Here is a 14,550-nt window from a genome sequence, read left to right as displayed (position 1 = left end):
GTGCATAATTATTACAAATTATACACAGGCAGATTTTTGTGACAATAGGAATATATCAAATACCAATTTTCTGGAACCGTTTCAGCAATGATCAGACAAAATTGGCTAACTCTGATAGAGAAACGATCGATTTGGAGTCACAAAACCCCCAAATCTAACTAGCAGATGGCGAGGACTCGAACCTTTGACCTCAGTGGTGCTAAATATATACGCTACCACTAAGCCAAGCTGCTGGCTAATGACACTCATTCCCGTTTTTCCCGTTTTCTTTTCCGTTTTTGGGTGATTTTTTTTCACAGTAATCTTCCCGGACATGCATACAACAAATCCTGAAAGTTTCATCGTAATCGGTTTAGTGGTTTAGGGGTTTCTATACGATTTTATATACGTATATACATAGATAGATCATCATATATGTATATATTTTTATTTTATTTTTACATAGATATATGTATATACCAGGAAGGTTTGACAGGAAGAGCTCAATGCGCTTTCCTGGACAATTTATTACCAACGATGCAGCATTTTACTATTACATAAATCACTGTATTTCCAGAAGCTGAATTAATTAATTAATTAGCAGTGCCAGTTTTAGGGGGGGCTAAGGAGGCACTAAGTAAGCTAGGGCGACGCACGATGCGCCAAAGGCGCTTTAAAATTTAAAATTAGAGCGCCAAAAGCTGTTCAAAATTTTAGATTAGAGTGCCAAAGGTGCCTATTTTTTTACAAATTAAAAGAAATGGGTTAATATTGTGTTCGATCCGCATCCGGTCGAATTTTTTTCATAAATATTTAATTTAAAAAAAATGGTAAAAACTACCTACCTACATGTAAACAATATAAAACACCAATAATTAATTAAATAAATTTTCAATAGATGGCGGTAAGCACTCAGATACTTAGAGCCGCCTTTTGTCTAGAGGAAATATTGGTAGGATGTATGTACATATATGTATATATATATATATATATATATATATATTTATATATATAGAAGTTTTTTTCTTTTGTTATAGAAATGACTAGTATAGTACGGCGAGCGTTATCTCAGACAGACACACATAATAGCGATATTATATATATGTATATAATGTTGTAATATATCTCCTTCCTATTTCTCTTGCTAATCTTAAGTTATTCAGCGTCTTGAGGTTCGCCAATTTCTATAATAAAATGCAGCAAAAATTTCTCCATATATGTCACTGTGGATGATGTTTGTACTAATTTTATTATTGTAATGTATTTGTATAAGTACACTCGTCGCTTTGGAGCGATCTGTAAAGGCGAGTGTTCGTGTTCTATGAAATAAAAAATAAAAATAAAAACATGCATATTTGTCAACCAACTGTTTAAGCAACAAATATCACCGAAAACACTTCAGGGGGCCAATTTCGACCTGGATGTCATAGCATGGATGTGGCGTGTTGACGTTTTTTTACATGTAGATACATATACATTAGTGTCTAAAAATACACATGCTGCGTACCAATGGTGTCTTTTCGTGGATGAGGATGTCTAGCTTTGTACTTTTCGCAAATACCACTACTTATATTAAACATAGTCACCAATAACAGCTGTGACTGGAGGGCTTCTTTCCTTGGCAGTAAATCCACACACGGCCAATTATTTTTGCTCTTGTTGTCGTTAAATATTAGCCGAAACACTCGAGAGCTCGTTCACGGGTTCAACGATGAACTCCCTAGGGAGCGGCTAAGGTATAATACTTTGTTCCCGGCTGAAGAAAACTCGTTAAACAAACATCGTTAGGAAAACACTCCCTGAAGAAACATGCCTTTGTGCACCAAATCCGTTAAACTTTGGTGGTTTTCAAGTTTAATTTAAATTTGAAACCACAGTGTGGAGAAAACCCGTAGGATTGCGTTTCAACCCCTACCTGGGTATTGGCCAAAATGGGACCATTTCACCGGAGAGAGCTGTAAAATTTCAGACCAGATCTGCCTAAGCTGATTTTAATGCTTTCATTCGCACAAAATTCAGAGACAAATCACCTTTACCCTTTGAGTGCTGACTCTTTTCTGTAGAAAGCCCGCCACGCTGAAAATTTCGCCAACATTTCCAACTAGAATTATTTGGAAATGCAATAGAAAGCAGGTATAAAAATTGTAGCTAATCCAAGCAAACCCTAGATAACTACTGTCGAGGTTTTCAAGTTTTGTAAAGGTGCATTTAGACTCTCTTATATATCTTGCAACAATATAAAATAAACAAAATAAGTCTATTAATGACATAGTTCATATTTTTTTCATTGTTGTTAAAATGTAATGCTCAGAATTTAAATGCTAAGCCACAATCTAAAATACTCGGCAGTTAGGGATTTCCACCGGAAAATTTTGCTATGGTTATAAATTCAGAAATTTCGTGGAAACCAGTCTTTATAAACATTGGCACGGATTACACGACCCATGTTCAATGAAGTTTTTTTCAATGCTACCTGTAAAGGCTTAGCGGGTAGTATTCTTGTTTATTTTTTACACACTCAAAATACAACGCATATCGGCGTATTTCAGGCTCATGGACTTGTTGGCAAAACTCCGATAGGCGTTGGTCAGCATTCAAAGGGTTAATAATTTGTAGGAATTATTAAGACGATTTGTCGTACGTAGACTTTACCTTCTCACAAATGCATATAGAAAAACTCTATTAAACAATGTCCGGTTTATTTATTTAAATACTAGTGGTGCTACTCGGATTCGTGCAGTAAATAAAAATTAAATGAAAACCAGGAAAAATATCTTCATTTGTTTTCTTATTAAATTTATTTGAATCGAAAAAAAATGATATTATTTAACAACCGTCTTTGATGAATCCAGCCAATTAGAAACGACTCTTACGACAGCCAATCAGAAACGAGTTACAGACGCCGTTTCGGTTTTATATATGTAGAGTTCGAAGATATAGGGAGGATTGCGGGAGAGATAATCAAATGCGATATTTGTCCATCAATGTACGTTTATTGTACATTAAGTATACACACGTGCGCGTTCGCACCTACCGGTGGCCGTCCGACCAGCGGCTCTACTACCAACTGTCAGTTGGCGTCACACTTCTGCCAACTCCCAAACAGTGTACACTCATATGTACCACTGTTTGTACATCACTCCTCAACATTACTCATTACATAATTCACTCACACACATAAAATCCCACATATATAAGATTACGTCAAATAAAATTTTAAAATACATAAATTGCTTAACAACTTATAGTTTTGTGATTTATCTTTCGATTCAGCGAAGTCATCAGCTACGATTCATACACAAGCTATTGATTTCTGTGTATTTTTTGACTTTGATTCCTATAAACATTTGTTTAAGTATGAGAAAAAATTCTGGCCCGGGGGAAAATTTAATTTAGTGAAAAAAAAAGTAATTATATAATATATAAAAAGTAATAGTGCTTTTAATAAGTACATTTATTTTACAGGAAATCAATACATATTTTACAAGAAAAAAATATATAAAAAAATGATAAAATATATTAACAAATATATAGGGAATTTTGTCGACGAATTTGTCACCGCTAGGCAGATGGGAATTTGCAGGCTTCGCTTACACCACGTACCATTTCCTACCATTTTATACCGTTCCCCCCCCCCCTCCCACGCTTCTCGGCTATGAGTTTATGTATGTGTGTACATACATACCGTTGGAATATACAAAATTTACACAAATCATCTCAAAATCACTCTTATTCAAGCTGATCTATTATTCAAATTATAAATCTCCAATTAAACTTGATTATTTATTGCAAATCGACACAGTTTAACAAACGCTGTATAAAAGCTCAGTTCTGTACCTTATCTCATCTACATCCACATTTAAGTGTTTGCTAAACATAAACACTTGTAATGACTATGACAGTTTATGCAGCACAGTTTAAAAAAGGAGATTCCCAAAACTTTGTGTTACTTTATGTTTAAAGTATTACATTATTTAATATTAGTAAAAAAACAGCAATACTCCAACTTACGCTGATAAATACACCAACTTACTATTAGACGTCAAGAAAATATAAATTGAGCATTTTTTAAACGTGTCTATTACGATTATTTTTCACCATCGTACTGGCGGATTTGATTTCCACATATATTGATGACCAAACCAAACAAAATGGCAAAGTTTGAAAACGATCCGAAGAGTGTAGATAATAACCCAAATTTCGTCAGACGAAAAATCGAAAGCAAGCTGATATGAGGCTTGTAATAAAAATGTTATAAATTAGTTATTGTAGCTTAGAATCAATCAAAATATGTTGCCTAATAAATTGATTAGTGGTTGGATGGTCTTTGAAAAGGTCTTGGTCTTTCCACAAGCACATTAGTTCTGTACAGAATTGGTAGAAGTTCTGGAGTGTAACTTTCTCAGCCTCTCGTTAGAGTAATATTCCAAAGTTTGAAGCCAACCAAAACTTCTGGAATATTACTCACTCCTCAGGATTGTTATAAAAAGCTTAGTCTAGCTTTCAGGTCACATAAACGATGGTTTCTAATCATACAATTCAGCAGCGTACGTTCATACAACAGTGCACGGAAAAGACTACTTCTATTCATATTACATATATAGCAGCGTACGTTCAGACAAGTTTTGGCCGAATTTATTTATTTATTTATATATATTATCTTACTTAAAGGGGGTGCTCATGTATAATGCACTCAGGGAGGGCATTATACATGAGCACACCCCTGTAAAAAACACCCCCAGCTGTCTTATTTTTTCTTACTCTACTTTCAACTAATTTGTCCTTATTTCTAGTATAAAAACTATGTTTATCCCTATATGACGAATCCAAGGAAAAATCAACATTCATATGCGCATGCGCACTTTCGTTAGTATGTGTGCACTCGCTACTACGACGTCACGTCATGTCACGTCACGTGAATATTTCCAGTGGTCGAAGAAAACCAATTTTGCTTAATACGTTACGGTGACATGCACTGCTGTATAGTATGAATAGCTTTTCTTGGCTACTGCTGTTATTTGCTGTCCGTGCTGTGCATGTATGAATAGATCTTTAAGCGTCTATAAGGGAGGTTTAATAGTTGAATCCCAAACGTTAGGTAAAGCTAGGATGATGTTCATGTTATTATTATTGAATCAAATTAAATATTTACAAAACATAACGCGTCGCCCTTTGCCGCACTACGTCATCGGTTGCGAAGACGTGGCTCAAATCTACTTAACCGACTATACATAGTTTACGTGCAGCTCTCTCCTACAACGAGGGATTATATCCAGCACTACGAAATATAGACTGGCTTTCGTAGATAAGCCCGTTCCAACATTCGTAGCACTCGTGCAAATACATACGAACTACACATTCGATATTATAATCAACCGATTCTGCTAAATTTCTCAGAAATTATGTACATATGTACATTAACATTCGTGTTCGATGCCAAATGAGAGATTAAAATATACAAAAGTACTTCAATAACATATTCGAACACTTCCCGTCTCCATTGAAAGCGTTTTCTATTTATAAAGTAAACGAAATTACTTTGAATAGTTTCGATTTGATTTTATCACATATTTCGGCAGCCTTGAATGTCCCGATCGTACCGTTGATAAGTTAACCTCCAATTTGTGAGAATAATCAAGCGTTTACTTAGTTTTTATTTGAGAAAAAAAATGCTTTCTTATAAATTAAATTCTGGGATTTATTACAAAAAAATATATAATATTAAAAAATATAAATGTAAATTTTTAGGATTATAATGAACTACATAGTGTTGTACCCGATGACATATCATCGCATGGGTGTTGGCATATTAAGTTATAAAATAAAAATAAATGTGTCGTCGGTCATGTGTTCGATCCCCACGCGGTCTAATTTGTTTCAAATACCTTTTAACTTTATTTATTTATTTTTTACATATGTATATACCAGGAAGGCCTTACAGGTAACCCCAATGCGCCTTCTTGGCCAATTACAAACATTGCAGCATTTTATTTATTTATTTTACAGTCGCTGAATTACGAGACACTAAAAAACTCGCAAATTGACGAGACATCTATGAATTGTACACAAATTTTATTGTACATTAATCAATCTCAAATAGTGGTGACATAGTAGGTAGGAAGGATATTTAGCTAACGACTAAAATTCATATTTAATTGTTTAATATGAAAAAAAGGTAAAAGACACATACCTAGCCACATGTCAACAATATAAAAAATAGTTTATGGATTAATTAAATAAATAAATTTTCAATACATATATGTATGTATATAGAAGTTTTTTTCTTTTGTTATTGTATTGTATATACGTTTTGGAAGTGATTTAGCTGTGACGTACATTTGTATGTCGAATCAAAACGATTATTATAGTACGGCGAGCGTTATCTCAGATAGACAGATAGACACACAAACGGAATAGCGATATTATATACATATATGATTTATTATATGGAGAAACGACGAACTCCACAAATATTGCGCAAAATATTGTGAAAAAGTCCGGGAATACAGAAACCCTAATAAATACTCGTATGTACATATTTAGAAGATGTTCACCAAAAATCTTTTTTACTCCCTTATCCCATATTATACATACATATATCTGTAAATGCCATGTTTTACAATTGACTAATACAATACATTTACGTTTATTCATTTACCAAATTTACAGGAAATAGAAAACAATTGGCAAAATGTTTATTTTATTGCATTGCACTCGTATTATAGTCGGGCTAATATAGTATATTGCACTTGTGTTTTATACATGTTTTAAATAATGAATGATTTATAATAAATCCATTAAATATGAAATTAATAGAAAAATACTTTATGGCGTATATTTTATGAATAGATCTACTCCGGCTTAAAAGGATCGTAGCTGAAATAGGTGAAAATGATATCCAATACATAATTAAGACTATTTCCGTTGATCAAATACATAGCATGCAAACAAAATTATCATAAATTTTGTATATTAATATTAACATACATATATTATTATTACATTTTGTATATTAATACAACGATAAAATAATGATTGCTGTTACTATTTGTGTTAGATGGTTGATTTTTTCCGAGTTGTTTTACAATGGTAAATGCTAAACATGGATTGAACACAGTTCACGGTCTATGTTCCAGTTGTTCCGTGCATATTTCGTGACTTTAGTCAATTGAATGCTTTTCACAGTGGTGCAGTGCTAAATAAAAATTAATACAAGATTTCTACGTGAAGAGCACACATGTTTAAGGGGTCGAAAAAAATAGTGGAAGAAAAATCGAACGAGAGTAAGCTGACACTTCCGGTTGACGTATGCTTACCAACATTTATTTAAGCATAAACTTCTAGATATGAAATTTCAGTTCAATAAACTGAAGTTTTTCTGAGAAAAATATAAAAAAAACCTCGATTTTCTAGCGTAAAAGTAATACTTCCGGTTTAGGAAAACATATTTTAAAAATTTATAATTACTATTACATGTAAAAAAATTCAGTCCCATTTGATTAGTGGTTTGGCAGGTTATTTAATTCAAAAACTTAAAAAAGAGGACACATATAAGGGGAGGTACCATTTCCGGTCAACTTAAAAATTGGAAAAAAATACGTCGCATCGAAAAGAATTTTAGTGAAATTATAAGACTAAGTTTCAATTATATAGGACGAACGGTTTTTCAAAAATCCCTAAATACACTGACACACACACATACACACACATTTTTTCTAGATCATGAAAACGTGATTAGTGATCGATTCTGAGTTCAAATCAGTCAAAATTTCGAGTTCAAATTTTCTTATGTTCACAAAACTTGATCTATTTGCTACTACGTACATAGATAAAGTAAAAACAGTAATAAGTCACATTAATAAAAATAAACTTTATATAAAATAGAAAAATTAATTAAATAAAAATATACTTTGTTTAATATTGCAAATAAATTTAAGAACAAGTATGAGTACAATACAAACTAAAGGCATTCATTCATTTCACAATCACATTCATCATTAAGAGGGCTGGATTGTCCATACAAACGTATTAGACTTCTCCCTTCCTTAATTATGGCACAAGAGAAAGTATTTTTAATACGTTATGGATATCCACCATAGGCGTGGTTCTATTTTTTTTTATTTTTTTTGATTAATCAAAAAAATCAAAAATCAATTAACTCAATATCATCATTACACGTCTAATCTGTCGGAAGGACTAATTAAATATATGAAGTGCTTTTGAATACCTACATTTATTGAAGTGCTTTTAATCATCAAGATAGTAGATTTCGAAAGGATTTTATTTAAAATACAGGAATGCATTGGATAATTTTAAATAATTAAAAAATATGACAAGAAAAAGATAATATTTATTTATTACAATTTGTCCATAGTGACAGTACAGATTTACTCCAGGGCGTTGATATACAACGTTTAGTTATGCACATGTAAAGTATCAACCAAGAAAAGTTTACCTAAATGATATACATACATATAATGTAACGGATTTGGAAAATTATGGAAATAATAACTGAAACACAAAGAATTTGTTTGTAATGGAATAATAGATAATAATAATAGATAATTTTTCGATAAGATATTTGTGTATGAAATTGACTATTTATGCATACTTTATCTTTCTATCATTTAATATTTTCTGTATTTCTGACGTGCCAATTTACAGTCTACGGTGATTTCCTTGCCATTAACCAACCAAGGTCTATCCCAAATGGAAGCTTTACATAGTTTAGCAACGGCTCCTCTTAAGATAGGGCAAGTTTCTAATTCATCCACGTCGACCCTACCACAAGAGGTTTCCTTTGCTTCGAAGGTTATTCTGGTCATGGTGCCTGCGACAACTTGTGATGTTGCAGATTTTATTTTAACAACCTTATGCAGATTTTCGTTATTCGATCTTAGATCGTACTGAGCTAATGATTCGCGTGCTAGCTGCTGAATTTCGGGTTTCTTCACATCAACTTTGGTCTCACCACCTACTGGTTGCTGGCCACCATCTGTCGATGGTGCCTCTTCACAGTTTATGGTGATTTCCTTGCCATTTTCCAACCAAGGTCTATCCCAAATGGAAGCTTTACATATTTTAGTAGCGGCTCCTATTAAGATAGGGCAAGTTTCTAGTTTATCCACGTCGACCCTACCACAAGAGGTCATCTTTGCTTCGAAGGTTATTCTGGTCATGGTGCCTGCGACGACCTGTACTGTTGCAGATTTTATATCTACAACCTTATGTAGATTTTCGTTACTCGATTTTAGATCGTACTGAGCTAATGATTCGCGTGCTAGCTGCTGAATTTCGGGTTTCTTCACATCAACTTTGGTTTCACCACCTACTGGTTGCTGGCCACCTAGTGGTTGCTGGCCACCATCTGTCGATGGTGCCTCTTCACAGTTTATGGTGATTTCCTTGCCATTTTCCAACCAAGGTCTATCCCAAATGGAAGCTTTACATATTTTAGTAGCGGCTCCTATTAAGATAGGGCAAGTTTCTAGTTTATCCACGTCGACCCTACCACAAGAGGTCATCTTTACTTCGAAGGTTATTCTGGTCATGGTGCCTGCGACAACCTGTACTGTTGCAGATTTTATATCTACAACCTTATGTAGATTTTCGTTACTCGATTTTAGATCGTACTGAGCTAATGATTCGCGTGCTAGCTGCTGAATTTCGGGTTTCTTCACATCAACATTGGTCTGACCACCTACGAGTCGCTGGCCACCATCTGTGGACGGCGCCTCTTCACAGTTTATGGTGATTTCCTTGCCATTTGCCAACCAAGGTCTATCCCAAATGGAAGCTTTACATATTTTAGTAGCGGCTCCTATTAAGATAGGGCAAGTTTCTAGTTTATCCACGTCGACCCTACCACAAGAGGTCATCTTTGCTTCGAAGGTTATTCTGGTCATGGTGCCTGCGACAACCTGTACTGTTGCAGATTTTATATCTACAACCTTATGTAGATTTTCGTTACTCGATTTTAGATCGTACTGAGCTAATGATTCGCGTGCTAGCTGCTGAATTTCGGGTTTCTTCACATCAACATTGGTCTCACCACCTACTGGTTGCTGGCCACCATCTGTTGACGGAGATGCTTCATCACCAAAACAAGTCTGTGTAAACAAAGCATAATATTATATAATCCACGTATACTTGGATATCAATGCATTCAATATTTATTCCGACACGTTTATAAAACCTGCATAAATATATTACAAATAGATTATTGAATGATCGTGTGGAACGCATTGATGTTAATAATCATTTGGTATATTGAAAATATAATCAAAATCTATAAATGTACTCACGCAAAACAAAAGAAACAAAACGGCAAGATTTGACTTCATCGTCGTAGGTGTGGTCTGAACTAAAGTGGTGATTTTAAAACAGTTCATCGTCTTATATATGTACATACCTACACAGTCAACGCAAAATATTTAACGATAATACACATACATTATCCCAATATGTCTGCAGCTCGAATCGAATTTTTGAATTACGTTGTTTGTTTTTTATAATGATTTATGTGCAAATTTCAACACTGTGTGCATTTTATTTATTCTCAGTCGACAAAATTGAACAAATATGCTTAAATATGTAAATTAAAAATTTTATTGACATAAGTGCAAATAATAATTGAATTTATATATATACACATGTACATTTATAATTATTTATTTTTATTATGAAACAGCGGTTTTCAACGGTTATTATATCAGACGTCCGGATTTTAGCAAACAGGTTCTCTTTTTGAGGGTGTCACGACAACTGGCTCACGAACCTTGCACTCAACGGCGTTACGCGCACGAACTTTCACTCACGCGACAACTGCCTCACGGGCATTACCGAAAGTACCGATACTGGTGGTATCAGTATTTGATCAAAAACAAGCCTTTGGAACTACCGGTACTACAAACTAAATAAATGCTTTTGAAAATCCGCAGATTTGTCAAAATAACTGTTGTGAGCCAGTTGTCGCGTGAGTGAAATTTTGTGCGCGCAATACCGTTGAGTGAAAGGTCCGTGAGCCAGTTGTCGCGGAACCTTTTTTGATGGTGTACAAAGACGTTTCTTATTTAGTAGTTGTCCGGTATTATTGCTGATAATGTTAAAAGCGTGACATAGATAAAAGGATAAAAGGGAACTAGTTTTGCTTTATATCGGTGGAGAGATAGAGATACCTCATATTAAGATTACAATCTGGGAACCAAAATATATTTTATATTCAATATATGAATCTAGCAATAAAACTATGCGTCGCGGATGAAATTTCTTTTCGAATATTCTTAGATAAATTTATATTAAATACAATACAAGTTGCAATGCAGGCGATTAAAAAAAAAGAAAAAGAGTAAGTTGTTGCGTTGTAATAGAATGGCGCCCAAAGATTTACTAAAATGGTGATAAAACACCATTTTAGGTGTAAAAAGATTGGAAAGCACTCAATATTTTAATTTCTATTCAAATGTAATTACATAAATGTAGACGCATGCAATAAACAACTACTTGAAAATATCAATGCATTTCATTATTTTATATATCGCACAATTAAATATTTAACAATGCGCCAACTGTACAATTTTAATCATCCAATATTGATTGACTATTATATATTGGCGATGATGCAGTTCACGATAATACATTTTCAATGTATGTTATTTTTTTATAAATATTCAAATACTAACACAATCATATTATAAAATAAAAAAACTACATAGAATAAATTATCGATTTTCTTTTTAATCCTATTAATTAAACTGAGCAACAAAAAAATACCAGAGCGGAGACTAACCAATCTTTGACCCACTGAATTCGAATATGATGATGAATTTTATTGGTTAATGGTCGTTTACGAGATATGAGCGTTTAAAAAAATGTGCGATTTTTACAGTTTTTTTGGCTTTTACGGTCTTTAACTCAAAATTTAGTATTGCTGTGCTCAAAGTGGGTATTGGAATCAATAGTCAGATGTTTTTCCAATTGATTGTGACATTTTATTGCTTTAAAATATTTATAGTTAATTGTCTAGCGAATTTTGAAAGTCAAAAATATATTTATCATCCGACAGCTGTACTCTGTGAGGTGGATTACATGCCATTGCATAAATGGTTGTGCTTGCTCCAAGCCGTACTTATTTGTGAAGAACAGATCAGGACTTGTCTGAAATCACAATGTTTACTGTCGTGGCGGAGAGAAATTCCATAAAGAGCTCCAGGTGAATTGCATCACTGATTTGGAGGTTATTTGGGGATTATTATTATCACCCGTCATTGAAGCATAAACAAAAGAGTAAGAAGTTGCGTTCAGCAACCGAAATAGTGTTACAAGACAAAATAATTCTTACCAAAGTAATAGAAAACGCGAGTTTTGTGGAAATGGACGAAAAAATGCAACTGCTGTTGTCTAAATTTAAAGAAGAATTACAACTTCAAGCTTCGATTATAACACAAAATTTATTTATTTAACGTTTTTGACCATTGTGGCATTACAGGGAGAACCTAATGCGCCACAGTGGCCTACATAATAAAATATTAAAATAAGAGAGGGAGAAAACAAAAAATTAATAGATAAAACAAAAAGCAAAAGCAAAAAATTAAGATACAAAAAATTACAAAAAAAAAGAAAAGTAAAAAATAATACAGCATTAAACACAATCAAAAAAACTTTAAAGTAATAATTAAAATTAAAATAAGTTAAATACAATTAAGGGAATGTCTTGCACCTGCAGCCTGTTCCGATAAATAAGAACAAGCTACAAATACATAACATCCCTGCGATGCCCAAATGGAAGAGAGTAGATTAAGATTCCACACATACATCACATTCAAATTAAGAGAATAATGATGAGTGTAGGTTACCAGATAAATAGGTTAAAATAATATCCGATAATCTACGCTCACTTGGGTGGAAAATATCGCATTCAGGCACGGCAGTAACGATTTCATTGAGAAGTCGAATAGCTCTTGGAATAGGAGCCATTCGAAAAATAACTGTGCGAGCAGGAGGTACAACCATCAAATGATCATGTCTACCACGCACATATGTAGTTATTAGGGACATAAATTCCCAACCATAACAACTCAACAACTATTCAATATCTACAACTCTTTAAGAAAAAATGAAGCCAATCATAGAAGAAAACCAAGCACTGAGTCCAACAACTGGAAAAAGAAGCCAGGAAAAACAATATAATTCTCCACGAAATTCCAGAGTCGGCAAACAAACAGAAACTTGTGGAAAAAGTTCTGCAAGTCCTAAACCATATGAGTAAAAAGGCCCAGTTAAACGAATGGGACATGTGGGAGCTAAGCCAAGTGAGTCGCATAGGAAAAAAAGAAGATAAAGCAAGACCAATCCTTATACAATTAACTGTTGCATGGAGAAAAATAGAAATATTCAAAAACAATAAGCAATTCCCGGCAGGAATATACGCTACTGCCGATTTCCCTAAAGATGTCCTAGAAAAAAGAAGCGAGTTGAAAATCAAATTGGCAGAGGAAATTAAAAATGGGAAGAACGCCTACATCTGTTATGATAAACGAAATAAATGGACGACTAAACAACTAAACAACCAAACAACTAAATGGACGACGTGGAAGACATACCGTTAACAAAACAAAAGGAACACAGAGAAAATATTTAACTTCATCATTGTAGCTGTGGTCTGAACAGTAGTGGTTTTAGAAGAAACCAATGTCTTATATATGTATGAATGTATATATGTATACCTGCATATATAATACAATCGACGCAAACTATTTGACTTTGTCTGTATCTCGAAATGTGTTTTTGAATTGCGTTGTTTTTATTTTATGCTGCGTACGGACTAAACCAACGACGATTTTGGGACTAAACCAACTTTTTTAACCAGGAGGATAAAACCAGTAGCGTACAAAATATTGAAATAAAAATTAAATATCAAAATTAAGCTAAAGAGCGAGATTGAGCTAAAATTAGATCATCGTTGATGTTTTGAATTACAACAATGTTTTGAATTACGACGATACGAATTTAAAACCAGAGAAATATAATAATTTCTCTGCTTACGAGCGAAAAAAAATCTTGTTATTATTTCTTAAAAGTCGTCACGATATGTTACTGTATTTTGGCCGTCGATGATCGATAAAAAAAAGATTTGACAAAAAACCGCGGTGTCGGTTGTCGGTGTTTTGTCAAAGGGTTTTTTTTTCTTTCGTCGAAATAAAATTAATAATCACACATTATCCGATAAATTTTACCTCTGAAATGATTTATTTCGACGAGAGAAACAATTGAAGACTAAAAAAATTTCGATTTATGTACCGACAACGCAATGGATTGGCGACAATCGTTGGATCACCCATACTAATACATGATATATTCTCAGTAACTGTGCTTTACGGGGAGGTAAAAATAATAATTCTATGATTTTTTTTCGATCTTAGTGCGTATCTTCGTAAGTCGAGGATTACCTGTATTTCAAGTCGAGGATTACCTGTATGTGATTGTTGATGATCAAATTTTAGGTCAATCTCGAAAATTTATTTAAATTGTGCATGTTCTGTTTTAACTTTCAATATTTTATTTTAATTTTAA

At 33.5% G+C, this 14,550-nt stretch overlaps 2 protein-coding genes across 4 annotated transcripts in view; one reads left to right on the top strand and one right to left on the bottom strand.

The window, feature by feature from the left end:
• LOC143921428 (uncharacterized) overlaps positions 1-14,550 on the top strand; it is a 339,615-nt gene that overhangs the window by 23,049 nt on the left and 302,016 nt on the right. The gene's annotated exons all lie outside the window — the stretch shown is intronic.
• On the bottom strand, positions 7,872-13,732 carry LOC143921411 (kininogen-2-like). 3 transcript variants are annotated; one of them, XM_077444714.1, is made up of 3 exons: positions 13,581-13,732; positions 10,284-10,390; positions 7,872-10,088 (listed from the first exon to the last, which is right to left on the bottom strand). In XM_077444714.1, exons 2-3 carry the CDS (start codon positions 10,386-10,388, stop codon positions 8,607-8,609), a joined length of 1,587 nt encoding a protein of 528 aa, XP_077300840.1. In that variant the 5' UTR covers positions 10,389-10,390; positions 13,581-13,732; the 3' UTR covers positions 7,872-8,606. The 3 variants fall into 3 exon arrangements, with proteins under 3 accessions (XP_077300840.1, XP_077300839.1, XP_077300841.1); XM_077444713.1 differs by having other exon boundaries at positions 13,704-13,726; XM_077444715.1 differs by having other exon boundaries at positions 13,620-13,651.

This window comes from Arctopsyche grandis, chromosome 13 (assembly GCF_051622035.1).
Source record: "Arctopsyche grandis isolate Sample6627 chromosome 13, ASM5162203v2, whole genome shotgun sequence".
NCBI classification, from domain to species: Eukaryota; Metazoa; Arthropoda; class Insecta; order Trichoptera; family Hydropsychidae; genus Arctopsyche; species Arctopsyche grandis.
Note: the sequence above shows the minus strand (reverse complement) of the source record. Positions and strands in the feature narration are given on the sequence as shown.